Source organism: Heloderma suspectum, chromosome 1 (genome assembly GCF_057233095.1).
Source record: "Heloderma suspectum isolate Gila_16-S chromosome 1, 16-S_ref, whole genome shotgun sequence".
NCBI lineage: Eukaryota > Metazoa > Chordata > Lepidosauria > Squamata > Helodermatidae > Heloderma > Heloderma suspectum.
In genome coordinates this window covers 133,771,993-133,799,476 of record NC_139458.1, presented here as the reverse complement: position 1 = coordinate 133,799,476, position 27,484 = coordinate 133,771,993, and the positions used below count along the sequence as shown (strand labels likewise).

The 27,484-nt window shown below is 46.2% G+C and overlaps 1 protein-coding gene across 1 annotated transcript; it reads left to right on the top strand.

Annotated features, from left to right (window-relative positions):
• Positions 1–2,186: 2,186 nt before the first annotated feature.
• On the top strand, positions 2,187–27,208 carry LOC146357921 (acyl-CoA (8-3)-desaturase-like). Its single transcript, XM_084818358.1, has 12 exons — positions 2,187–2,408; positions 9,597–9,707; positions 11,579–11,776; positions 13,413–13,514; positions 14,049–14,177; positions 16,216–16,273; positions 16,559–16,635; positions 18,547–18,644; positions 22,770–22,866; positions 26,593–26,672; positions 26,883–27,008; positions 27,160–27,208. Exons 1-12 carry the CDS (start codon positions 2,187–2,189, stop codon positions 27,206–27,208), a joined length of 1,347 nt encoding a protein of 448 aa, XP_084674484.1.
• Positions 27,209–27,484: the final 276 nt, after the last annotated feature.

The following is a 27,484-nucleotide window of genomic DNA, read 5'->3' as shown; positions in this document are numbered from 1 at the left end:
GAAAGATTGAAGGCAAAAGGAGAAGGGGACGGCAGAGGATGAGATGGCTAGATAGCATCACCGATGCAATGAATATGAATTTGCGCACACTCTGGGAGAGAGCGGAGGACAGGAAGGCCTGACATGCTATGGTCCATGGGGTCACGAAGAGTCGGACATGACTTAACGACTGAACAACAACAGCAAGCTTATAGCCATTGTATACATTCCACATGCAAGTCATGTGTTATGTGGAGGTATATTTTCTTTGGACAGTCCTCAAGCTCCAAATCAATTCCATTGCATGACTCTAGATTCTACTATTATCGGAGAAACTGTTCTCTTCACACCATTTATTTTATATACCTCCATCATACTATCCCTTAGGGCACAACCCTATGCCCTTTGAAGGAGTCTTTCAAATGTCCGATTTTTACCTCTCCATCTTCCTTTCTGTTCCCCCCCCAGATGTTTTTTCTGAGGCTGTCTAAAGAGGTCACACTGCCAGGGGTGGGACCATTCAGATCCCAGCCTCTCCTCTCCCCTACCAACCCACTGGAAGCCCCCCTTTTTCACTTTCCTGAAGTTGCAAGGGAGCGGGTGGAGGTATCAGAATCCAAAGTCTCCCTCCTGAGGTTATAGGAGTGTCACTGACTATGAATGTAATGTATATTGTTGATAAGAATTCACTGTATTTCATAGGTGTGCTATTCCGAATTATCTGTGTATGCCAACTGTAAGTGATAAGTAACAGATGCGATTAGTTCTTTTTGTGTTGTGAGACAACTGTGTGTACAAGAAAATGTTCTTAGAAGTAGAGGAAAAACTGCCACAAGTGGGTTGGTTAAGTACTGGAAACAGAAAGCGGCTTCGCTTAGCAGGGATACCTTCATGTAGGTGTTACTAGTGTCAATGGAAAACTTGGCTACGTTGAGAAAAATAAGAGTAGGGGTATGACCAGGTCCAAAACTTGGGATGAGGTCATTATCAGCAGAGGGATTTAAAAAAGCAAGGATTTGATCTAATTACCCAGAAAGATCCTGGGAGGATGAGATGCTTACTAAACATGATTACCTAAGCTCTGTAAACCATGCTTGCCAGATAGGTAACTTTAAGGTCTTGATGATAATGGCTTTGTTGTCTGAGAGGAACAGAACTGTAATTTGCCTGAGAAATGTGCTAGCTGTGATTTCTATTATTCGTCTAATCATTCTAATTGCATAGTACGTACCAAGGTGTTTTGCTTGTTTCACCAAAGATTTGTTATTCTCTAATACTGTTTGAGCAAAAATGTAGTATTTGGCTTGAGAGGGCTTCAGGGACCACAGTCCATATCAAATATTTCTCAAAGCCCAAAACATTCAGCCGGGATTTAACGTCTGTTGCTGAGTGGGGTGTGTCCATAGAGCTGCAGCTTTCTGTCTTAGTCAAGTGAGTCACAGGCACACTTGTTCAAAGAAGAGAAGCGAGCTAGGCGGATAGAGTGGGAAGGAGTTACCTGTCTCAGGAGTGTCTATGGCCTTGGGAGGGGGAACTCTAAAAAATCCTATGGTCCCTGGGCTGGTCTTCCTGGGACCACTGGATCATTCTGCCCATCGTGCTTTTTCCTAAACTGAACTAATAAGGAGGAAGAGGAGGAATGCTAAGACACTGCTGGACGACTGCTATGGCTCTTGCACAGTGCATAGCACCAAAGGATAAATGGTTTAATAGGTTGACGTATTCCAGCCTTCCCCAACCTGGCACCCCCTAGATGTGCTGGACTTCAGCTCCTATCATCCCCAGACAACATGGCCATGGGAGCTCTAGCCCAGCATATGGAGGGTGTCAGCTTGGGGATGGCTGATGTATTCAATAATTTACCAAAAAAGATCCCAAATGAGTAACATGCTGGTTAATCCTGTTCTAAGGACTAGTAAGAAACAGCATGAATAGACACGGATAAAGGTTGGCATTTACAGCATGGTATGGAAATGAAGCAGTTGGGAGGAGCAGGAGAAGAAGCATGATGTTTTGAAGGAGAATGCCTGGAGCAACAGAATGTTGAGGAGAGCCATGTGGATTGCTGCAACAGGTGCATATAAAGCTGGCTGGCACATGAAGCAGGATGGAAGGCACAGTTGCTTCATCCTTCCACCAGAGAGAGTGGCAGCAGGGTAGCTCATTGGAAAATCTTGTCCTAGGTGCTCTCTCATCTGTCAGAGAGAATGCCTCCACAGTCAGGCACCAGTGTAGGAAAGCCAGAACCTGGTTCAGATCTTGCTCAGCTTTTCACCTGGGAGGAGGTCAGGCTCTGCTCAGGCAAGGGAAACTCCAAGCAAGAGAGATGGCTGGTCATCAACAGGAAAGTCTACGATGTCAGCCAGTTCTATTGGCAGCACCCTGGAGGAACCCGTGTCATCAGCCACTATTCAGGACAAGATGCTACGGTGAGTCTTATTGCAGGAGCTAGAGTGGTTGGGAAGGACCATAAGCCAGGGCAAAGCATGAGCCCTGCACGCACAAGGTCCCGGGTTCAGTCTCTGGCATATCCAGTTTATGTTCAGGGTTCTTAGGTAGCAGACCTGGAAAGACCTCTTCTTGAGGTCTTTCCAGGGGAACCACTGCATTGCAGGACAGGCCATTCTGGCAGTGATGTGGGATGGACATTTTTCCAGCACTTCATTTTTCCATGGAAAATTTTCCCTTTCAGAAATTCATTAGTAGTAGTACCAATAAATGGATGTCAATTGCACATACTATCGCATTACATGTACTTCAGTTTCCCCCCTCAAATATTTCAGGTCAAATGCTTGTGGTGTACTGGGACAACAACAACAAACAAGCAAACATGGGGAACCTTTTAAAGCTTTGTTGTGTACAAAATACAAGTAAAATAAACATGCAAAATTAGAGAACTCGCTAGAGCAGGGTTGGGCAACTGCAGGAAGTCCAGGGGCTATTTGTGCCCCCCAGACCTCTCCCATAGGCTGCATGAGGTAGAAAAAAATAAAAATAAAAACATTTTAAAATTGCTGGTTTGTCGCTGAAATTTGGTGGCAAGCCACTCCATAGCACTGAGAAGCCAAGAGAGTTTCAAGAACATCAGTGAAATTCCTCAGGAGTTTTAGTTTTTGCACTTCTCATTGAGTTGAATGGGGAATGATTTCCTGGTAAGTATGCTTGGGGTTACAGCCTCAGCTCTGTATTTCACTGAACACAGGATGGCCTGTGTTTCCAGAATACATTCACAAGAAATGAAATGTTCTAATCTGTGCTGTTTCAGTAAAGCTGCCTGAGGTCAAGGGTTGTCTGTGGCAAAGATTTGGCTGAGGTCAAGGGTTGTCCGTGGCAAAGATTTAGGGCTTGGAATTTGTTTCAACTGATCCCTTTAGGGGGTGACATAAATCTTTATGCAAGGATGTATGTTTTATAATGTCACGCATTAAAAAAATAAATATAGTGATAAAATGAGTTGTGAATTAAAGTTAGCACTACTGGAGAACATTTCGCCTTGGGTATGGTATATTTTTCTAGCACCCCTGTGAAATTCATGTCAGCTAACTATGGATACTTTCTGTTCCTGGCTTTAGTCAAATCATGTCTCCCCATATCCTTCTAAACAGAGCAATCCCAGCAATTCAAGCACTGCCACAGAGTAGAAATATGTAAACCTACGCCCATGACTTACTTGGCAGTAAGACCTATTGGATAAAGTCAGTCTTACTTCCAATAGCAAATGCATAGAAGTGAGCTGAACAAGTCTTACCTGCATGTTATTTCTTTACACATGCATGTACCTATTCAAATATATTTGATTTCATATTCTTAATCCTAACTCCTCTTGTCTCCTTCTGATGACTCCCTCACTGCTGAAATCTAGATTGTAAACTCCTTTAGGCAGGAACCAGTTTTGTTTTTGCCAATGTAATTCTTTAAATTCTTATGTACATTAATGGCAGTATAGAAACAAATCAATCCTGCCCGTCCCCTCCCCCCTCTATTTTTAAAATTCCTATAAATGGATGAATGATGAAGAACAGACACATTTATCATTCATTTTCATATAAATGGGTTTCATGCATATTTTCAATATTAATTATTTTATCAGCAATAATATTCACCGGAACAGAAGATGTAAGGTTCCTATTTGTGTTTACAGTGTCTCCTCATTCATCAATTTAGAAAACTATGAGCGTTTGCACTTCAAAGACATTTCTGCAGTTGGTTTCAACCAATCAGGGTACAAAATAAAAAAGCACCCATGTTATATGCTGAATCCAAATTATGAAGAGAAGTTCTGATGTCTGAAATCCAATATTCAGGTATGGGAAAGTTGCTGCCAGTTCTTACCTGACCTTAAGAACTGAGTATCAACTTGCATGTTCATGTAAGATATATGTGATGTCTCCGTGTCTGCAAGGGCAATTTTCCACACTAGCATTTCAGCACTCCGCATTCAGAGCTCGATGCCTGCATGTGTCATTAAAGATAAGGCAAACCCCATGACAACACTATAATTAACCCAGCAGTGGAAAGGCCTTTGTTCACAGTTTTCCAGCGGCATTTTATGGGAGGCATTTAACCATCCATTACACATGCAGGGACACTACTTTACACATAGGAGGGGCTGGATCCAGGATCTGCTTTCCATGACAGGAAGGCACTATCCATGAGAGGAAATGCTCTACTCGTGGAAGATCCCTCTGCCTAATTCTGCGGGATCCCCCCCCCACACACACCACTCCTCATCGGATCCCATACAGCAGCATTTTCTGTGTAGCATTTTCCAAGGGCTGGACAGGCTGCCCTGGGAAGGAGAGGAGAGGAAGTCCACTTCTGCCAGCACAGTTGAGCTAGTGTAAATCTGGATCTAACCCCTTATCTACAGATCATCCAGAAAATGGTGGCTGTGTCATGCTATTCCCGCCTTCCTTAACCTGGCACCCACCAGATGTGCTGGGCTACAATGGCCATCACCCCTAGGCTAGAGATGGTGGAAGTTGTAGTCCAGCACATTTGGCGGGTGCCAGGCTGGGGAAGACCGTGCTATGTGAATGTACACATTCAGCCTAAAGGTATTGTCTTTGAAGGGGTAAGGCCACGTGGACTAGAACTCACTGCAGTCGCTCGCTATAAATGCAGCTGCTTCCTAGCCCCTATCCCTGCCCAGGAAGTGGGTGCCTGAGCGAGCACCCACACCCAAGGACAAGCAGCAGCACAACACTAGCGGAGAGTCACAGGCACCAAATCTGCCCTTACATGTCTATCAGTGTTTCAGATCACAGAAGCAGCTGCGGCAGGTACCAGATGAGCTACTCAGTGCCAGACAGCATTAGTTGGAGCAAGGCAAGCGAGGTACTGTGAAAGGACTGCTGATCAACAGCTGCTGACATGTACTGGTGTACCACTTTTCCATTTGAGCCATGCTCAGAGTGGCTCACAACATTAGAAGAGTTTACACAATAGACTATAAGATTCCAGCATGACCCATTGATTTTTTTTATAATTAACACCAATATACCACCTTAACTGCTAAAAAGCCATCAAAGTGGTATACCACAGTTTCAAACAATAAATCCTTGGAACAATAAAAGCAAGTCCATTAAAAACAGTAAACAATAAAACAGTTTTTAAAAACCCTACACATTTCAAGGGGAGCTGAATGTGTCTTTACACCCTTCCTAAAGGCCAAGGGAGTAGATACCAATCATAATTCTTGAGGGAGTGCATTCCATAGTTTGGAAGCAACACAGGAGAAAGCCTTTTCCCGCATGCCTCATGAACGGATCGCATGCCTCATGAACGGATTCCCGCATGCCTCATGCCTCATGAACGGGCCCCTGCAGATAATGTTGCCCTCAACAGGCCTCTCCTGCAGGTCTCAGTACCTGAGCAGGTTCACAGTGAGACAGGCTATCTCTTACACAGTCAGGTCCTAAGACATTTAGGTCCTATGCATGTTTAGACAGAAAAAAATACCTACAACTCCCAGCATGCCCCAGCCAGCCATGCTGGCTAGGGTATGCTGGGCGTTTTAGGCCTTTTTCTGTCTGAACATGCACAGGATTCCACCTTAAGATAAACTGGCTCTTGACAGAATGTACCCTTTACAGAGGAACCATCTATTATGAGACAACCCAGTACCACTCTTGCTGGACTAATCTAGGAATAGGACTTATAATCAGTACAGTCGAAGAGGGAACTAGTGTGAACTGAGAATGGCAGCCATGTGGAGTGGACCATGGAGGACAGATATACAGCAGAGGAGATGTTAGTATTTTGTTCTGTCACCGATTTTTAAAATAATAATAATTAATCAATTTTCCAAATACAGACGAACTAAGGGACCAATACATCAAATTTATATCTAATTATTGACAGAGGATAGTTCATTTCCCCCTTAACATTACAGACAAAAATACGGGTGGAATCCATTGGCTGCTTGAAGGTTTTCTTTGTGGTTCTTCAAGATAACAAATTATATTGTCTCTTTTCTGTAATCTGAAGAAAGGCTTTGACAAATATTGCTGCACCTGTCCCTGGTTTGTATATATAAGATAAAATCATCAACAAAAGCCAAAGTTAAGGAAAATGTATACCTCAATATAAAAAATTAAAGCTTGGCTGTACAGAGCCTAAAAACTATAACATAATAGGCCAAACGCATTTTGACAGCCGTCTTCATCAGTGGCCTAAAAGAACTGCAAAATGTAAATCAAACTCAGCACTGACAGAGTATCAAAAAATAATAGTTTGAAAAGGCACCTGATACTCACAACTTGGCCTAAATTCTCATAAACAAATCTTTAATTGGAGCACTGAATACAGCCATCTATGCAGCTTTAAAGTACGGTTCCTATAGAAGGAATGCATTGCAGCTGTAAGGTTTCTCGTAGGTTAGGAAACTCACTGTAGCAATTGAAGCAACATTGCTCACAGAGGTGTGTATCCTCTACATAAGAGGTGTCCCTCTAAGTATTGTTGGACTCCAACTCCTATCAAGCCCACACAACACGGCTGGCCAATGTTCAGGGATGATGGGAGTTGTAGTCTAACATCCCTGCCATTGCTCTATAATGAAAAACATATTGTCCTCTGTTTCTGTTTCCCATGGAAGAGAGCAAAATGCCATGCACAAAGTTGGAGCCTCTCCATTTCTCATCACTGGCAGTCCTGCTCAGCCCCAGTCTGGTTTCTGAGACTTCCCCAGGCATATGCATTCTCAAACTTTGCTTTTCAACCACAAGGTCAAGACACTTGCATCATCATCATCATCATCATCATTAACATGTCCACTGAGATTTTCATGATGCTGAATTCGGAACTCAACACCAGATTCCATAGAAGTGCAGAATACACCAAGTCCTAGATATAGGCTACAATGGGGGAGCCTTTTCATCGGGCCAGTTCACGTGGAATGCCAAGCCATACTTTACCTGCGCTCAGCCTGGTGCACTCCTTTTTCCTCTGCCACCCCTTATGCACTCTGATTCCTTCCATGACTTCCTTGTTTGGGCAAACCATAATTTCCTGTTCCATCTGAATCAGCAAAGTTTGTTTTCCAATCCTAGAATCCTAGAATAGTAGGGTTGGAAGGGTCCTATGAGACCATCGAGTCCAACCCCCTGCTCAATGCAGGAATCCAAGTCAGAGCATCCCTGACAGATGGCTGTCCAGCCTCATCTTGAATTCCTCCAGTCTGGGAGAGCCCATCAACTCCCTAGGTGAATGGTCCCATTGTTGTATTGCTCTAACAGTCAGGACGTTTTTCCTGATGTTCAGCCAGAATCTGGCTTCCTGTAACTTGAGCCCATTATTCCGTGTCCTGCCTTCTGGGATGATCAATAAGAGATCCTTTCCTTCCTCTGTGTGACAACCTTTCAAGTACTTGAAGAGCGCTATCCTATCTCCCCTCAGTCTTCTCTTCTCAAGGCTAAACATGCCTAGTTCTTTCAGTCTCTCTTCATAGGGCTTTGTTTCCAGTCCCCTGATCATCTTTGTTGCCCTCCTCTGAACCCTCTCCAGCTTGTCTGCATCCTTCTTAAAGTCTGCATCCTTCCAACACTACTACAAGCGAGAAGGATCTTAGAATTGTTGTCGATCACAAGCTGAATATGAGCCAACAATGTGGCTGCAAAAAAGGCCAGTGCTATTTTGGGCTGCATTAATAGAATATTATATTAATAGAATATAATTCTATTATTATTAATAGAATATTCTACATAATAGAATATTTTGGGCTGCATTTTGGGGGGCCGAATGCACTGGCATTCGGCGTCCCCGAGATCCATGGCAGAATTCTCTGACATCCCTAGGAAAAAATTCCTGACTGTTAGAGCAATACGACAATGGAACCAATTACTTAGGGAGGTGGTGGGCTCTCCCACACTGGAGGCATTCAAGATGAGGCTGGACAGCCATCTGTCAGGGATGCTCTGAGTGGGATTCCTGCATTGAGCAGGGGGCACATATCTGAAGAAAGCCTTTTTGTTGCTTTTAGCATCCCTTGCTAACCTCAGCTCGTTCTCAGCTTTAGCCTTCCTGATGCCATCCCTGCAAAACATATAGCGCAACCCTATAGCGCAATACCTCCCTTTCTGTTCCTTCTTTTCTTTTTGAACAAGTTAAACCCTTCAATTGCTGTATTCCAGTCATGAGAATCATCCCACCAAGTTTCAGTTACACCTATCAAGTCATAATTTCCCTCCTGTATTAAGAGTTCAAGTTCGTTATGTTTGTTTCCCATACTCTGGGCATTAGTATATAGGCGTCAAAGACCATGTGCTTCATGGTCTGGCTTTCTTCCTACATGTTTGTGAAGACTATTATTGGGTGCTATTAGAGCTGTTCTCTCCATTGTGGTGCCTGAGCCTTCATCCATTGTTACCCCCAACTTTATGTCTCCTTGCTCCAAGGACGAGCACAAGCCATAGTCTGCTGGTTCCGATGCAATGGCAAATGTTGGCTTGCCCAAACCAGATGAGAGGGAGGAACTGGAGAGTGAGAAGCAAGGACAGAGGGGCATGGGAAGCCTTACTAATCATAGGCACTTCCAGCAAAAACCTGAAATGTACCTTTCTTCTTGCTAGTCCCATTTGTGTAGCCACTCAAAGTGGCATTTTTGTCCATGCATGTGCAAGAAGGAATTGCCCATAGTCATACATCTACCATGCAAAATTCTCAGCATATTCTCTTTCTCAACTTTCTCCTTGCTTTTGCACTCATGCTTCCTCCATTCTCATTTCTTTTCCGTCACAGTGACCCTCTGACTTTCTGTTGCCTTCCCTTTTCAAACTGCTTCAAACACCTTCCCTTTTCCAACTGCTTTCAAACACCTTCCCTTTTCCAACTGCTCTCATTCCACTTTCTCCTTTTGACCACCAATCCCAGCTGTCCAAGGAACTCAATACCTCTGACTTTGCACACACCTGCATCAGTGAGACTATTCTGCCACCACTGAGGCACCATTCTGGCCCCAAGAGGAGAGGGCCTGCCTTAGATGCTCTTGCTCCAGTCCTTGATCAAGTGGAATGTTTCATCTGTTGCAAAAAGAAACTAGCCCACATGGCTTCCACGTCCATCACTTCTGCACAGTGTTCTTCCTTTCATACACTATTTCTTTGTGTGTTTCTTAGGATGCCTTCACAGCTTTCCACAAGAATGAGGACCTAGTGAAGAAATACTTGGGCTCATTGCTAATTGGGGAGCTGGCGCCTGACCAGCCCAGCTGTGAGCCCACCAAAAATGTGAGTTTTCCTCCTAGCTGCCTTTTAAAAACAAGATCTGATGGGGGGTGGTGTGTACGCGCGTGTGTGCATGCATGAAAATCCACTGGCTTGCAGACAGATGCCACTGAAATTCTTAGAGTATTCTTTACGTTGGACATGGGCACATGGTAGATAAGGTTCTACTGGTAGAGCTCTGAGTGATTTGCAGTAGATCTGCAAGGGTTCCAGACTCCCCATTGTTCAACTACAGCACTCTCCCTCAGGTAGACTAGGCTGCTGAAATAAAGAAAGCTTGCAAGTGGGATTGCCAAGGCTGGATTTAGGTAAGAAAGGAATGCAAGCTCAGGTCAGACACTGAAAACAAATGGTTGGTCTGAGCCATGGGCTCAGATTCACCCTGTTCCTTAATTCCACTGGGTGCATGTCTGCCCTGAGCCATTATTTTGCACTGAGCCTTTATTTCGCACTTGGCTCCAGTTGGTGGACCTTGAGGTTCTAGGGAAAAGAACAGAGTAGATCCCAGAAGCCTGAAGTCAGCCCACCTAAGTGAGCCAAGACACTTTGCAGTCTGGGTTTTAAGCAGTCAAGCCCAACAGATCATAAATCTAATTCTGGATTTATGGTTTTCATGATGCTCTAGAATCTCACTACTGCAAGGAATTAGAAAATAGCCAGCTGTTGTCACACACACAGTCCGAGTGACAATTGTGCTCCTACTCTCCAACCCCTGGGCTGGGTGGGCTGCGGTGGGGAAGTGGCTTTGCACCCAGCCTCCATGGAGGAAACAGTAGAAGCTTTGTGCAGCTGATTGGCAGCAGGTGGCATAATCTGGCTGGATCCCTCCTTCACTTGGTACTGCCCACTTGCTTGGAGAGCAGTGTGAACTTGGCTGATCACCACTTAACTTGGGAGCAAGTAGGATTTCTCTCTATCCAAGACTCAGGTTAGTCTGGGATGGCTGGTGTTCTTGTTCTTTTTCACATACTATACGCTGACCTGGTTTGCATGATCACCAAAGCCCACCATGGCTTCTTTAATAATTACCCTCGCTGCTGGGCCATGGCTTGTTGTAAAGTTGTGGGATGATTTCTTAATCACCCCAACAAGCCATCCTTGCCAGGGTTGGCCAACACAAGAAGCCACGGGGGGGGGGGGGCTTGAATCAGTGACCTGGTGCCCATGGGCACCACAGCCCACCCATGTAAATCAGTCTGCATACGATTTGCACACAGAGAATGATCAACAAGCCACTGTGGCTTATTAACCCCACTCGTGTCATGTGAACCAGCCCAGGATTATAAATTACCCAGTTGTTAAGTAGATTATTCGGCAGGTCCAGTGTGGATAACCAGAGGAGGGAGAGAGAAGATGAAATGAAGTTGGTGAACACTTTAAGCAGGGGTAAGTAACCTGGTGTCCTCCAGTTGTTTTGGACTACATGTCCCATACTCCCCAGTCAGTATGGGCAATGGTAATGGATTATGGGACTTGTAGTCCAAAACATCTGGAGGGCTCCAAGTTGCCTACCACTGCTTTTTGGAATCATTAGGTTGTGGGAGGAGGGGTTCATTCAGACTTGCCACTCAAGGCTCCAAGGCTCAAGAAAATGAGGACAAAAGCTCCTCTTGAGGATATCCATCTCACCAGCCAACATCATGTGAAAACTGGTGCAGTCGCTCCATAGCATGACTCTGAAAACCAGTTGCTGGGGCACACAAGTGGGAGGGGCACAACAGAAGACAAGCTGTTGCCTTCATGCCCTGCTCGTGTGGATTGTTGGACTACATAGGCTTTTGGTCTGATCCAGTGGGGTCCTCCTTAAGCTCTGAGGCAAGATGAATTACATCTACTGAGTGAAGAGAGAGCTTAACGGTTGATGCTTCTCACAGGAAATGCTGGTACATGACTTCCGTGATCTGCACGAAAAGGTGAAGAGGATGGGACTCCTGAAGTCAAGTTATTCCTTCTTCACCTTCATTTTCCTGCATGCTTTCCTGCTAGATATTGCAGCCTGGCTCACTGTCTGGTACTTCGGAAAATCCTGGGTGCCCTTCCTCATCGGTGTAGCACTGTTCACCACTGCACAGGTAATGTATCTGTGGGCACTTCCAGTTGGAGGTCTCCTAGCACAAACAATCAAAAGGCGTTGTGAAACTATTTCATCATTTCTTCCTTAGCTGATTTTTTTCCCTGGTAAGAAAAAAAGGTGGAAGAAGTAGTGGGAAAACACGGAAGGGCAACAAATGATATCTGGACCGCCTATAAAAATTCAGTAAATGAGGCAGGGCAATTGCAGGACAAAAGCCTTGTCTGGAGGTGCCGATCATCACAGGATGTAACAGGATTCTAGATTATTCTTCAGCACTACAGAACCAGTTAATGGTCCCAGTGTTTCATGATATTCTCTCCCTACCCATTCAGTGAGTAGCTAGTGGAATTTTGGCCTCTTTGTACCCATGAACATATGAAACTGGCTTATATTAAGCCAAACAATTGGCCCATCTAGCTCAATACTGCCTACTCTGACTGGCAGCCACTTTTGGGGTGGGAGTGGGGGAAATAAAATAGGGGTCTCTCACAAACCTCCTACATGACTTTTTCTGTTAACCTGGAGATGCCAGGGAATGAGACTTCAGCATGTAAAGTAGGTGCTCAACTACTGGCACCAAATCCACCACCCTGTAGGCATTTTGGGCAAGAATACAGGGCTAATTAAATATTTAAGGCGCAATCCTATGCATGATTAGACAGAAAAAATCCTACCCCTCCCAGCATGACCCAGCCAGCATGGCTGGCCGGGACATTCTGGGACTTGCAGAACTTTTTTTTCTGTCTCGTAGTGCATAGGATTGGACTGTTAGCTAATTAAACTAAGTACATCATGTAAAGCCAGCAATGAAGGAACAGCCTTGAAACTTAGGCGGAGGTAGAGGGGGCATTGGGAGCTTCCCTTGAAATGCAAATAGCAACACCAAAGAGAAGAGATTCGTCAGCAACTATGGAATGTAGAGAAAGAGTTAAATTCCCCCCACCCTCAAGTTCCAAGGCTTCTCAGACTTCCCTGCAGCTGCTTTTTATATAACAGAAACAAGTGCTTGTTAATTGCATTCACACAATACAGCAATACTTCAGTGAAGACTCAGATGGCAGTAAATTGTTCACATTCTTGTGAAATTTTATTGTATTTCGAAATAAGGTTCACAGAATAAAGGCAACAAAAAGAAGAAGAAGAAGAAGAAGGTACATAATAATACATCGAATTCACTAAAGAAACAAAGGAATTGTATTATATTGTTCACAGGGCAAGCCTTTTTATGTGCCCCTGTGTGCCAGTGCCACATGAAGTAGGGCATGGCTGTGCAGAGGGACATAGTGCCCTTCTCTATATTACTAGCAGCCCCATGGGAATAAGTAATGTTTATGATGAAGGTAAATGCTTCTGTACAACTTCATTTGCAAATGTTTGGGGGCCTAGGCCAGTGGTGGGAATAAAGTAGATCTCCAGGATTTTTTTTTAAATTTCAGTTTCTGGCATTCCTGACCATTGTCCATGCTGACAAGGACTTCTGGGACTTGAAGTTCAAAACATCTGAAGATCTACCTTCTGACCATCCCTGGCCTAGACAATAATCTTATGCATAAGATAGCTGCTATCAATATCCCCAAATTATGTTAAAGGAGTATTCACATCATCCTGTCTTAATATTGCTTTTCGCTTTCCAGATCCAGTATGGTTTTTTTCAGCATGATCTTGGGCATATTTCTGTCTTTGAGAAGCCCAAGTGGAATAGATTGTGTCACATCGTTGTGATGGGAGTGCTTAAGGTAAGAATCCAATACTGCGTTTGGAGGGTGGGGGGGATGTATGCAGCAACCTTGTTAAAGTAAAACATGTCTAGATATGGCCAGAGCCTGGATGGAAGATTACTTCTGAACTCTATGCATGTTACCCTGTGTTCCATGAATGATATAAATGTAATACATAAATAACCAAAAAAATGTAGGTGCTGCAGGTGACATCTAAATAGCACTGTGCTGCTTGCACTCTATTGGAGCCAAAGGGATGATCTCTTGGGCTTGGATCTTGGTGGTGGTGGTGATGATGATGATAAAAAATAAATGGCTGTTGCAGGATGTATATAGCACATTTCAGTCATCCCAAGTGCTTCAGTTAGCTGATCTCGCTCATCCTTACAACAGCTCTTTAAGGTAGACTGGGATTGCCATCCCAATACTGCTTATGGTGAGCAGAAATTGAGAAGAGTGACTTGAACAACTCCCACGCTTAGCCACTACACTATGCTTATGATGTGGTTCTTGCCATGAATAAATGAAAAAGCTGTGGTTTTCTACATGTAGGGTGCACCGCCTAGCTGGTGGAGGCATATGCATAACCAGCATCATGCCAAACCCAACTGCTTTCGCAAGGACCCTGATCTCAACATGCACCCACTCCTGTTCAGCCTGGGGAAAACACTTTCTGTGGAGGTGAGTAAACAGAAGGTTTAGGAATGGCTCACGCCACAGAAAAGAAAAGACAGTAGATTAAAGCAATTCATACCCCTAATGAGGGATAGACAGATAAGCCTAATGAGGGATGGATCAGATAAGTTTCTGATCTATGTGAGTTTTGCAAGTGATTTTCATATAAGTCCACTCCATCCCATTTCTACATTAACCTGTGATTTATTTTTTAAAATATGTCTGCATAAAAATGAGAATTGAAATACATATTTTTGAACGTATTATGTATATATTTTAAATGTATTTTCTCTCAAAGTACTCTTTTCTAAATGTATTGTATCTGAAAATATGCATTTGTATATGTTTTTTAAGCCAAGAACTGCATCACAACATGTAGAGAAGTGCAAAATCTGAGGTTAATTGTGTTCCAATCTGCACCTTAGTCCTGGGGGAGGGGGTGTCTCCATGGGTGATTTGCTGTGAGCTGGCTGCGTTTGGAAGTCGTTCGGGGCACATGACATTGTGGCCATCCTGCAGCCATCCTGGAGCTTTTTGTGGAAAAACTGGTTTTCCTGAGAATACTTTAAGTCCAATTGTTTTCCTTAAGTTGGGTTCTCCGAGCTTTTGTTGTTGTGTGCTCCAACATCCATGTTTACTTTGGGCATGGTAGCCCTGGCCAGGGGTGTGTCTTCACCATGACCCTAGTCAAGGTGTTTTTCCCATCCTTGTGTTTCCCACCCCTGTATTTCCCAGCAGAAACCTATGCGTGTCCTACTTCTGGGTACTCAGAAGTAATTCCCATTGTAGTCAATGAGGCTTGATCCCTAAAGGCACACTCCTGAAGTTACTAAGATTCCCATCAATCGAAATAGCACATTTAGGAGCCTTAAAGCACTAAATAAATCAAGTATTGATAGAGGAACTCTCGTAAAGGCTGTGAAACACTATCTTGAAGCTGCATTTCTTTAATATTTGGTTTATTGCTGTTAGGAAGTAATTATGGTGCAGCTTCGATCCTTCACAGGATCGTATCACAGGAACTTCAGGGGGAAGGAGAAAGGGTGTAGAACTGGATATGTGTGTTGGGGGGGAGCCTCCCTCATTGGTTCAGCAGCCCCTGCCAATCTGATAAAGTTAAGATCCAATCCCCCCACCCCACCTGGAAGTATGTTCCTCTCAAGTGAATTATAAAGATGTGGTGCACTTGTTCATGGGTCCCTGCACAGGCCAAAGCCAATTCCTTGAAGATTCTGGGTAATCTTCCATTCACTTCTCCTTCCATTATCATGGAGATCCCCCCTGGAGGTGCAGATGAGGTCAGTTTTTTGTATCAGATTTTGCAAAGAACCAAATCCTCAAGCATCCCTGACCCTTGTGAGCAACCGTGGAAACTGTGAGAGAAAAGGAGAGGAATACCTTCTCTGCCACACAACTCTCCTGTTAGATATACAGCTGTTTATGATGCAGATAGATTTGGTATCATAGGTTTTGGCTGACACCCCGTTGGATTGCTAGTATCTACAATGGGGGTGGGCAGCCTCTGCCCCATGAGCTTAATCCAGCCTGCACAAGTGCCCAATCTGTGGGCCCCTCCCCTCCCCTCTCCAATCCCCATCCCTTCCTCTAGCCCTACTCGATCTGGAGGCTTCAAGAGGACACAGGGGAGAGGAATTTCCATGTTATTGCCAATCTTGGATAAAAAAGATTCCCCTTTGTCCTGCTCGTCCTCCAATTGGATAAAGGGGAATCCCTTTATCCTCTCCAATCAGAGATCAGAGATTACATGGGTGTTCCCCTGCATGACTTGCGGACTGTGAGGCCCCGCGAAATCCCTTCACAGGCCGCTCGCACCGACATTGGCACAGGAAAGAGGTGTCTGGCTTGGCCAAGGTTTGCATTACAACTTCCTTAATGCCTGTTGGCCCATCATTGTTCATGATAGGCCAATAATATTGGGCAGTTTTGTCCTGAACTGTGAAGAACAGATGTTAGCAACTCTAGTGTATGGTATGGCTTAGTTTGCCCTTAGCTGAACTACTGTGCTTCTGCTCCCCATTTGCAGCTTGGGAGGAAGAAAAAGAAATACATGCCTTACCAGCACCAGCACAAATACTTTGTCTGTGAGTATCTCTGCCATTTTGCACAGGAACCTCAATCTAGGCATTGTTGCCACCATCGACAGGGCCACGCCTCTTGGTGATGTAGGACAAGAGCATGTGGGATCAATGGCTGCAATGTATTGATAAAGGACAGGATGGGCAGTTAGCGGCACAGATTTGCCAGTATGATTTGGAAGGGGAGGAGGAATCTCATAGAAATACTCTAACTGGATTTGAATTTAAGCAGTTTACAACTGAAGGAAAGGACTCATCTTTGTATTATTCCTGTTTTCTTTTTCACCATAGTCTTAGCGCCACTGGCGTTTGTGGTGTTTCTGCAGGTGATTATATTCCGCTTTGCAATACAGAGGAAAAAATGGTTGGTAAGTAATCTGCAAAGACATAGTTGCAATGCTTCCTCCTGTGGATGAGCATAAAAGGGGACTGATGTACATATGAGTGGAACATAGCATGAAAGTGTCACCATCACTGTCCAGAGCGAACCACTGCAGATGCATTAGAGAAAATGTTCACAATTTCACTCCCGTCTCATTGCACAAAATGGGGAGTGTCCCAAATATGAGGGAGGAATGAATTGCCACCCCTATTGCTGCCAGGCACTGGGAATATTTAAGGGTTCAGATAACATCCCTGTTTTAAATGCATCCACTTCTCGCTTACCCCATCCCGCGAGCAGCTTAATCCAGCTCCCTCAGCCAAATCCCCAGTTTAAAGATCTATTCTAACAAGTCCATCTTTGTCCAGCCTGCAGCAGAAAAAGGTTCCACTGTTGAGTTTAAGTCAAATGGAATGCCTAGATCGGACCCACAAGTCCTTTCCAGGTATTTAGATCTCGTGCAATGGGAGGAAGCCTGCTCTCAACAGGTTCCAGAATGCACCAGAAGCAAACTGCTTCCCCAGAATTCTTAACTTCTATAGAGATGGCTGCCATATTCTAGAACAAATGATGCTTCCCCAAAGCACCAAGGACTAGTTTCTTCACCACAGCTTAGGATGAGTTGGAACAATACATAGTTGTGATTGGTTTGGGAGCAAACATTTGCACATTTGGGGCTGTTGTTTTTTAATGGAAACATATGCTTTAGCCCACCCATTCCACACACCTAGGCCGGTTTTATAATGCCTGCTTTCTTCACTGCAGTTATTTAGTATCAGTAGCTGATTATACTATCAGCTACTGATAGGAGTTAGCCCATTAATCATCAGATAAAGAGGTCCATTCAGCATAGCCCAAGGTGCTTCCAGGTGATTGCACTTTTATCATGCCATCAGTCCGCCTCATTCATGGAATTTTAAGAGGGCCTGGATGACAACATGATCCGTTCGTAATCAGCCTGCATTTCCCCACTTAATCATCCAACTCCGCAGGCAGAGCAATTTAACTGTTCTGTCCCCAGTGGCAACATGGGGGGGGGGCTTCCAGACGAGGCTTTTATCTCACCATTGGCCTGCTTCATTCATGGAATTTTATGGAGGTCCAGAAGACGTCACCCAACACTCATAGCCCCGCTGCATTTTCCTAACGCGTCTTCTGCCTTCCATCTTTTTCCTATGGTGGAAAATCAGTTAAGAAAAACTGACAGAATTGATGCACAGTGCCCCCTCACTGGTAACGCTAGGAGCTCTCCATCTGGAAGCACCCGGGAAGTCGGGGATCTGTACCTTTAGATGAAATGGACACTTTCTCCAGTCCTTCATTCATTGGAACTACTGTTCCTGGGCTAGTATAAAACAGCAAAATCTCTTCGTAAATTTTTATTGGAGCCATTTTGGATTTGGGTGGTGTGGGAGAGAATAAACCAACAGTTACCATGGAGACAGAGCTCCCAACTTAGTCCAAACAGATGGCCTTAGTTCGTATGCCAGAAGAACCTACAGGGAAAAAATCTGGGTGATCACAGCACTTCCAGTGCCTCCTGAGAAATTCAGACAGGAATTCCTTTCATTCTGAAGGGAGACATAGATTTCTGCAGAAAAATCCACTGGTGCTTGAGAGTTCTATCTATCTATTCCTGCATTTGTTATACCGCCATTCATAATATCAAACTGCCTGTTCCATCTGCACTGCTACTGGTCTGCTTCATGCCATCATGGCAGTTCGTTTTAACGTGATACAGTCCCCTGTGTGTTCCCATAGCTGCAAACGTTGCTCTGAGTCATATGGCATCATAGCCTTTGTAGTCACCATAATTGCTCCATACAATAGATTGGAAACTGATAAAGGCAACAATTCTCCACCTGCTGTATTGCCCTAACACTGTTTTCTCTGGCAGGAGCTCGCTATCACTTTGATCTACAATGTCCGTGTCTGTCTCATGTACATTCCTTTAATGGGATTTAAGAGCTTCATGGCATACTACTGGCTGGCCAGGTAATAATCATTGTGCCAAACTCTCATCTGGCAGCTGCTACACAAGCCTCATAAATTTAGGAGGTTTAGAAATTTGTGGAGTGTGAGGCCAGAAGGTGTGGCCCTTTGTGTGTGCAAAGCGGCTTCATTACATCCCGGGTGAGCACCCCAGCCTGAACAAGCTCATAATGATGATCTCATCTGGCCTGCAGAAATAGCCCAAGAAGGTTTCTCAGAGAGACAGTGCCTCTCCCATGCAGTGGTGGCCCTAAACTCTGCTTGATCTAGGGACTTCCAAACCCTAAACAAGAGATAGGACCATGACATATTTTGACATTCTTAGCCATGATCAGCCATACAAGATAGGTTCACAATTAATAGTAATTGGTTAACAAGGAGAGGTCTGTGGCACATCAGCTGTACAACTGTTCACATCCACACAGTGGGTTCTACATCAAAATAAGTGCCAGGGTGCTTGCAGGACCGTCATCTGCATTGGCTGTAGCCACTCTGCCCCACAGTGGTACAGATTTAAAACTGATCTAATACAAAGCTCCTTCAAGGAGGCTGCCTCACAAGGCCTAGAGACTGGCAACGAAGAACGTAGATTTTCCTGTCTATCCACATCATTCTGATCGCCTGGATGCATTTGTAACTAAGACTAAGTAAGGACAACTCCACTCAAATATCTGTGTTTAACTGCATTGCTTGAGAACATGGGCACCAGCAGGAAGGGGGTGCAGCCGCCCCCTCTGGGTGAGCTGTTACCTCCAGATCCCCAGCTTTCTTTCACACTAAAATAAAAGCAAGTCTCTAGCCCTTGTAGAACCTGAGATATGAGGCAAAACGTGTAGCCAGTTTTATGCCCATTCTTTTTGTGAGAAACTAGCCTGCTCCTGCTTTACTGTATATTTTTAGATCATGAATGAAGTCACAGAAATGGTTAGAACACCCACACTCTGGGTGTGTTGAGCCTTTTGAGTGTCTTTCCTGCTAGGAAGTAACTGCAGCCTCATTAAAAATAACCCAGCAATTTAGACATTCAGGAGTTTGGGCAGGAGCGTGTCTATCGGAAAACAAAAGGTGGCAGCACAAACAGGAGTTCATAAACTTTCTAAGTCAGGTCTTATTAATATTTTTTCTGAGTTTATAAATGTTTCACGAATTGCCCTGACAACGTGTGCAGACAAGGTCCATCACTGTTATAATACAGCAGGAGGCAGGGCTGTGGCTGAGGAAGTGTGGGTCACACCAGTCCGACAAAGTAGCTCCGTGCTGCTGTTATTCCCATCTTGCTTGGGCTCGACTGGGAAAGAGCACTCTGCAGTGCAGTCCAGTGTTGTTATCCAATCCTCTGGTGCGCTGGTGTTTTAGATGGGACCGGGGATTTGATTGTAGCAGCAGTGCAATTTATTAAGGGCTAGAGGGGGTTGCTCATCATGTGTAGTAGCTTTAAGAGAACGTGCCATGTTTAGCTCACGTAGGAGGCCCAAGCGGAGCGTCTTAGCGCAGGCCTTGGGGCTGAGGCAGTGTGTCACACAGCTCTTCAGAAGTCAGTGTTCTCTCATATATTATTGTGGTAATAAATACGCCTGTTGTGAAGGTTATTCTGTGAATCTGCATCTACAGTGTGCTACCTAGGAGTGCAAGCTGATCAGGTCATGCACCCCAATATTATCCACACCCTTCACTCCTATAAATGGCCACTGACCAAAGAGGGGTAGACCTGGTTTGCAAGTGTTTCAGAGGCCAGGTCTACCGAACCTGGTAGATCCTGGTGCCCAGGCCTTGCCACTGCTCAGTCACCAGATCTACCAGAAATGGTGGGCCTGTTCTCTGATGCTAGAAGGGCTTTTTAAAAACTGTGCAACCATACACAAAATGTACAGTTCAAGGAAAAACACGCAATTCCAAAAGAACATCGCTGCAGTTCAGAATTCAAGTCATACGAAGTATTTTGTTAGCTGGTATAAAAAGCGGCTGATAACAACGTGAAAAGTAAAGTGAGTAGTGCAGGCTCCTCTAGAACCCTAAACCCTGATCAAGCATAATCTTTTGTCCTCCCACTGCTAAAGACATTCCTCACAGACTCCACTGCTACTCTGTAGAGCTGGCGCCCTTCTGATGTTCTGGACTTAAGCCATGGGTGTCATTACGAAGGTCTACCTGGGCATGGGCCACAGATCTTCTGAGTTGTGCCCTGGATCTTTAGAGCTGCTGCTTTAAGCCTGCTTCTAAACTATACTTCCCAGAGATCTCTGTACACTAGGAACTTCCTTCAGATAGGGGTGTACATAGGGATGTACGAAAGGCACTTACCTGGTCCCGCAGCTTGCTTTGCGGTGGGGGGGAGGCGCTTCGGTTCTCCCCCTGAAGTTCAGGCCAGGGGGGGAGGCGCCCCGCCTCGCCCGGCCGAAATTCAAGCCGGGGGGGGAGGCACCCTGCCTCGCCCGGCCGAAATTCAGGCTGGGGAGAAGCGCCCCGTCTCCCCGGCCGCGAAATACAGAAGTGGAGGGAAAAAACAACAACACTCATGATAGGCTACGTAACGATTTACGTAGCCTATCACGGCTAGATTTCCAAAGTCAGCCGTGATAGGCTACGTAAATCGTTACGTAGCCTATCACGGGTGACTTTGGAAAAAAAAAAGCGCGTACGCAAATGGCGGCGCCCATGGGTGCCGCCATTTGTGTTCCTTATTTGGTCCCGGGTAGTCTACGTAAAGATTTACGTAGACTACCCGGGACCAAATAAGGAACGCAAATGGCAGCACCAATGGGCGCCGCCATTTGCGTACGCGCTTTTTTTTTTTAAAGTCACCCGTGATAGGCTACGTAACGATTTACGTAGCCTATCACGGCTGACTTTGGAAATCTAGCCGTGATAGGCTACATAAATTGTTATGTAGCCTATCACGTGTTTTTTGTTTGTTTGTTTACTTTATTTTGTAATGGCAGCGGCGGTAGCCGGTCGGAAGACCGGCCGCCGCCCCCGCCCCCGCCGAACTGCCCCCGAACCGCCGCTGGGACCCGCCGCCGAGAGGGACATTCGAGGGAGGTAAGTCCCATCCCGGGGGGGGGGGGGCGGGGCAGGCGGAGAATTTCACCGGCGATTTCGGGGGGCCGAATGCTTTGGCATTCGGCCTCCCCAAGATTCGTGGAGAAATTCTCCGCCATCCCTAGGTGTACGAAACCCTGCTTACCTGGCTCTGCCAGGTTCCACAGGTAGGGGGAAGCGATTCGTTCCTCCCCCCCAGAATCCTGCCCGGCCAGCTCCGCTCTGTGGCCAGGCTGCGGAGCTGCCGGCCAGGCCAACCCGCAGCAGGGCCTCCAGCCGCTGCCGAGCTGGTGCAGATGCAAATGGCGTCCTGTGGAGGGGACGCCATTTGCATCCCTACACAAGCCCGTGATAGGCTACGTAAATATTTACATAGTCTATCACGGCTAAAGCAGGGACGCAAATGGCATCCTGTGTAGGGGACGCCATTTGCATCCCTGGTTTAGCCGTGATAGGCTATGTAAATATATACGTAGCCTATCATGGGCCGGCATAGGGATGCAAATGGCAGCCACTATGACGGCTGCCATTTGCGGCCACAGCAGCCTGGCAGCGGCCGGAGCTGCTGCCGCCGCTGAAGCCAGAGCCGGAAACGCAGCCAGGTAGGCTCCATTTCCTGGGGCTTTCGCGGGGTGGAGGGGCAGGGGGCTCCATTCTGCCACAGATTCCATGGATTCACTGGAATTCGGCCCCCCTTGGATCTGTGGCGGAATTCTCTAACATCCCTACCTTCAGGTAATGCTGTTGGGTTTGACGACAGGCCATAGAGTTGCCCCTCCCCCTCCCCCTCCCCCTGTCACTCCTATGGGAAGGGAAAGGCGTAGAAAAGGGGAAGATGATTGCAAAGGGAAGGAGGAGAGAAAGTGGTCAGAGACATGGGAGGTGTGGCAAGGTAGCCGTTATGAGATTTCACAGAGCACTTAGAAAAATCCCAACTGTGTCCCATTTTGTTTTAAATCTTCAACAGAATTATCCCAGTTCAAATTATGATTGTGTGGGGCTGCGGTGGGGAAGAAGAGAGAGATGTGCCCATCTCTAATTGGATGATAATGGTTAGTGTATTTTGTCTGTCTGTTTTTGTTTACACAGGTTCCTGGAAAGCACATGGTTTCTCTGGGTCTCACAGATGAACCACATTCCAATGAACATTGATTATGATCAGAATTTAGACTGGGTTTCTGCTCAGGTGAGATAATGTCCACTTCTACTTAGAGGCACTAACTTTCTTTCCTCCAGGAAATTCATTCATCAATGCTTCAGGGCATGTGATCTATAACAAAAGGCAGAGTTCCACTGCTATTGCTAAATTGCTCCAGGGCATAATCATATGACAAAAAGGAAGAATTCAATCACTTTATTGATCAGCTTGTTGTCTTGACAGCTGGGGATACTATTGCAACTGCAGGGTACCTAATGAGGGAGGACATGAACAATGGAAAGAGAGGGCAGCAAAGAAAGACCATATCAAGCAACCTTGTAGGAAGCTCTTGTGGCCAAAGAGGGGTGCCAGGAAAAAGAGAGAAGACGGATAGTCAGTATGAAGCAATGAAGATTCCTACATTTAAATAACAGGATGCTGATGCTAATGCAGAAAGTTAAGGGAAGCCATCTCACAGACTGTGACCATAGCTATGGAGGAGCCCCCACCCCTATCTGATTTGGTGCTAAGCCAGAAGGGTAAGTAGAATTAGGGCTGTGCATGGATGCCCCGATCCAACTCGGAAGCCGCTTTGGGGCTTCCAAGGTGGGCCTGATTCAGCTTTGGCTAATTTGCCCCCCCCCCAACCCACCTTGGCCTACAAAGCCAAAGCAGGATTTGGACATCCAAATCCCAGTCCCCCCCCCCCCAACACGCCGCGCAGCCCCCAGCTCCTTACCTGGGCTTTTGTTCCGTCGGGGGAGGGCCCACTGCAGCCAGCAGAGCTGCTGGGGATCTGCTGCCCGCGCTGCCAGGGGAGCTGCCAGGGAAGGTGCTGCCAGCGCTGCCAGGGAAACCACTGCCCATCACAGCCTGCTGACAGGCATGAGGGCAAGACTTGCCTAACGAGGGGAGGATGCCAAGCTGGAGGCAGACTCCTGCCTCTGCTCAAGCCTTCACAGGTTCCTTGCTTGCGAGGAGCCTGTGAAGGCTTGAGTCAGGTGGCAGAGGCAGGAGTTGCCCTCCAGCTGTGCTCTCTCCCTTTCTTGGTAGGAGGGGAGGGCACTGAGATGGAGGCCAACTCCTGCCTCTGCTCAAACCTTCACGGGTTCTTCGCTTGCAAGGAGCCTGTGAAGACTTGAGTGAGGCCAGCGGTGGCAGCTTGCAATAAGGGCAGGCCGCCACCACCGCCGCCGCCACCACCAAGGGAGCCACTGCTGCCACCAGCTCCTAGGCCCTCTGGACACATGCCATCAGCCGTCTTGTTCCAGAGAATGAGGGGAGCCATTTTTAACATGGAGACTCCCTACATTTCCAGAAATACAGGGAGTCACCATTTTAAAAATGGCTCCCCCCTTTCCCTGGAACAAGATGGCTGCTGGCACACATCCAGAGGACTAGGCAAGGAGCTGGGGGCTGGGCGGTGGCGGTGGCAGTGGCAGCGGCATGGTGGCTGGGCCTCTGGATCACTCCAAAGTGCACCGAAGCGCTTTGGAGTGACCCAATTCACTTCAGAGCACTTGGTGCCCCTCCACTTTGACTCAGAGGCCGCCCGAAGCGGCCTGAGGCACACCACTTTGACTTGGAGTTCGGGTTTGGGGCCAAAGTGGTGCACAGCCCTAAGTAAAATTATAGCAGAAGTATAATATTTTAGAATGTTCAGAGTGGTTCACTTATATTCCTTCAGGAGTCATGTAAGGTAGGATGGTATTAGTATTTCCACATGTAGCGAATAATCATTTGTATTAGGCTGCCTACTCAGTTTGCAGCAGAGGTGTGATGTGAATCACTGACATCCCGGTTTATGGCTCAAGCTGCCATCCAATATTATAATCCCTTATCTGGAAGTCCAATTGAACTCAATGGGGCTTATTTCGAAGGAGACCTGTATAGCATTGCATTGTCAGTCTCTTATCCACTATGCTACCACTAAAGTCCACAATACCATCGCTCCTCCAGTGATGTGAAAAATTGTAACACTGTCTACCCTCTCCATATCAACCTACTCCTTTTCTGCATTCTACCCCAGACAGAAGTTGTTGACTGAGGCAGCCACCTCATATTGCTTCATGGGTCTGCCATCTTTACCACCCATTTACTACCAAGCAAAAATGTCTCTTTAACCAGGGGTGGGCAACTAAACCAGGGGTGGGCATATGTTTTCTAAAGCAGGGGTCGGCAACCTGTGGCCCTCCAGGAGTTTAGGCCTACAACTCCTGTCAGCCCTAGCCAGCATAGCCAGTGCTGAGAAATGATGGGCACTGTAAGCCAAAGCACCCAGAGGGCCACAAGTTGCTCACTCCTGACTTAAAGGCTTAGTGCATTGGTGGTGGTGGCTCACGTAGGAGAAGGCACTCCCTGGGCTATCCTGCACCCAGGCTACTCAGAGCCGAGAAGCAGAATGCTGAATTGTGCCCAGCCCTTCACTGGTAAGTGGTGGAGGGTTGTTTTCCCCCCAACACTGGAGTGTGAGATTCCCAGCAGTTAGTCCCGCCCAACAGCTGGGCTGTGTATTTTGAGCCAACTGTTCCATGCTGACTTCAAGCACTCATTGTAACAGTTCAAGGGACTGATCTCTACTCCTTCTGTGGCTAATGTCTGCGGGCTTAACTATCACCCCAACTGGTATATAGATAGATGAACGTGGAACCACCAGCAGCTGAAAGAACAGCATCATGTGGGTTATGTAAGCCAGATGAATGGAAAGATCACTTCTGATCCCTGGATAAATCACCCACCAAGATGTGGCCTCTACAGATAGGGACAATAATATGATCAGAGTGAAAATACTAAGAGATATTTGTGGAAGTACTCTGTCTTGACACAAGCAGAATGAGATAGAAAGAGGAAAGGTTAGCTTGTTCTGCTCATCCTGTTTGTTGGGGGGGGGGAGTTGTACTTCTCCACACAGTGGATTGTGAAACTATGGAATTCCCTACCACAAGATATGGTGATGAGCCACCAACATGGACAACTTGGAAATAGGATTAGATAAATTTAAGGAGGATAAGCTAAGCAATGGCTACCAGTTATGATGGCTGTGTATTACCTCCAGTATCAGAGGCAGCAAGCCTTTGTATGCCTGTTACTGGGGAACAACAGCAGGAGGGTGCTACTGTGCTCATGTCCTGCTTGTAGGCATCTGCTGGGCCACTGTGGGAACAGAATGCTGAGGTAGGCAGGCCTTCGCTCTGATCCAGCAGGGCTCTTCTTAGTTCTTCTAGCGTATAACTTTGGGAGACACACACACACACGACTGCAAAAAGGTGTGGGGATTTTCTTATGAAACTTGTCTTGGTACATGCCATGAGTAGTAATGTAGATCAGTTGCTCCTAAGCAGTGGTTCCTAATGCACTATCAAGGAGGAAAGTGAGGCCACGATGAAAATAACAGAGGAAAATGGAAATAAGTTAGGAGTTTCTTTGACGTTTCCACCACATGCTGAAGAGAGAACCTACTTTCCAAGGAAAAGCAGCTTGCCTCTTTGGCTTGCCACTTCACCAAAAGTCCCTTATGTGCATGGTTCTCCTCCACTCATGCATGTAATTTGATTTTAACATTGCCACATTGCACAAATGTTGAGTGCTATTTCAGAAGTCCTTCAAGGGATTTTTCATGTGGTGGCCATAAAGTAAGAAACCCCACAACAAAGAAGTGAAGAGGAACATAGTGGTCCACCATACAACAAAGTTTAAGAACCATGGATGGGGAAATACAGTGTGTGGCAATAAACAAAGTAGCTGTAATTCAGCACATTTCTCTTTCTTGCTTAGCTCACAGCTACGTGCAATGTGGATCATTCCAGGTTCAATGACTGGTTCACCGGCCACCTGAACTTTCAGATTGAGCATCAGTGAGTATGAAATATATGGAGAGAGAAGGCAATACTGAATACAGTATGAAATATGAATGTGTCTGGGGAAGCCCTTCATAGAAATGACGGACCACACTCATATCAGGCATTAAAGGGCTAGGGACCTTCAACACAGACGGGATGCTTTCAGCTTGCTGAAAGCTCTGTGATATCCACTCAGTATCCTCCTCACTCCCTCCCTTTCCACAGCCTTTTCCCAGCCATGCCTCGACACAACTACTGGCAGGTGGCTCCGCTGGTGAGATCCCTCTGCGCCAAGCACGGCGTTCAGTACCAGTGCAAGCCCCTGCTCACGGCCTTTGCGGATGTACTGCGGTAAGTGCCATTAACAGGGGGGCCCCAGTGGGAGGGGCCTCCCTGGGGGAGGATCAGTGTGGCATGGGACAGCAGCGGGGGGGGCAGGGTATGGAAGAGGGAAGCATGGTGAAATACTGCTCATTAACGAGTCCCCTTTTCCCCTTCGCAGCTCTCTAAAGAAGTCAGGAGAGCACTGGCACGATGCTTATCTCCACTGATAAGAACAGGAAGGACCTTGGGAAGGAGTCTCCTCGTGCTGCACAGAAACACACTACACCGCAAATAGATTTGATATGAAAGGATGAGCTTAACTATCCAGTGCATAGGAGAATCCTAACGACAGCCTGAATAGCTTGGTTTCCCCTTCTCCTGCATAGACATCTTGATTTGCTAATCTCCAGGGCTTTATGAATGAAAGGCAGGGATTGGGCTGAACCTGAGAGAGAAGGATGCTTCTCAGGTGCCATGTCACTTCGTGTTTTAGAGCAGGGGTC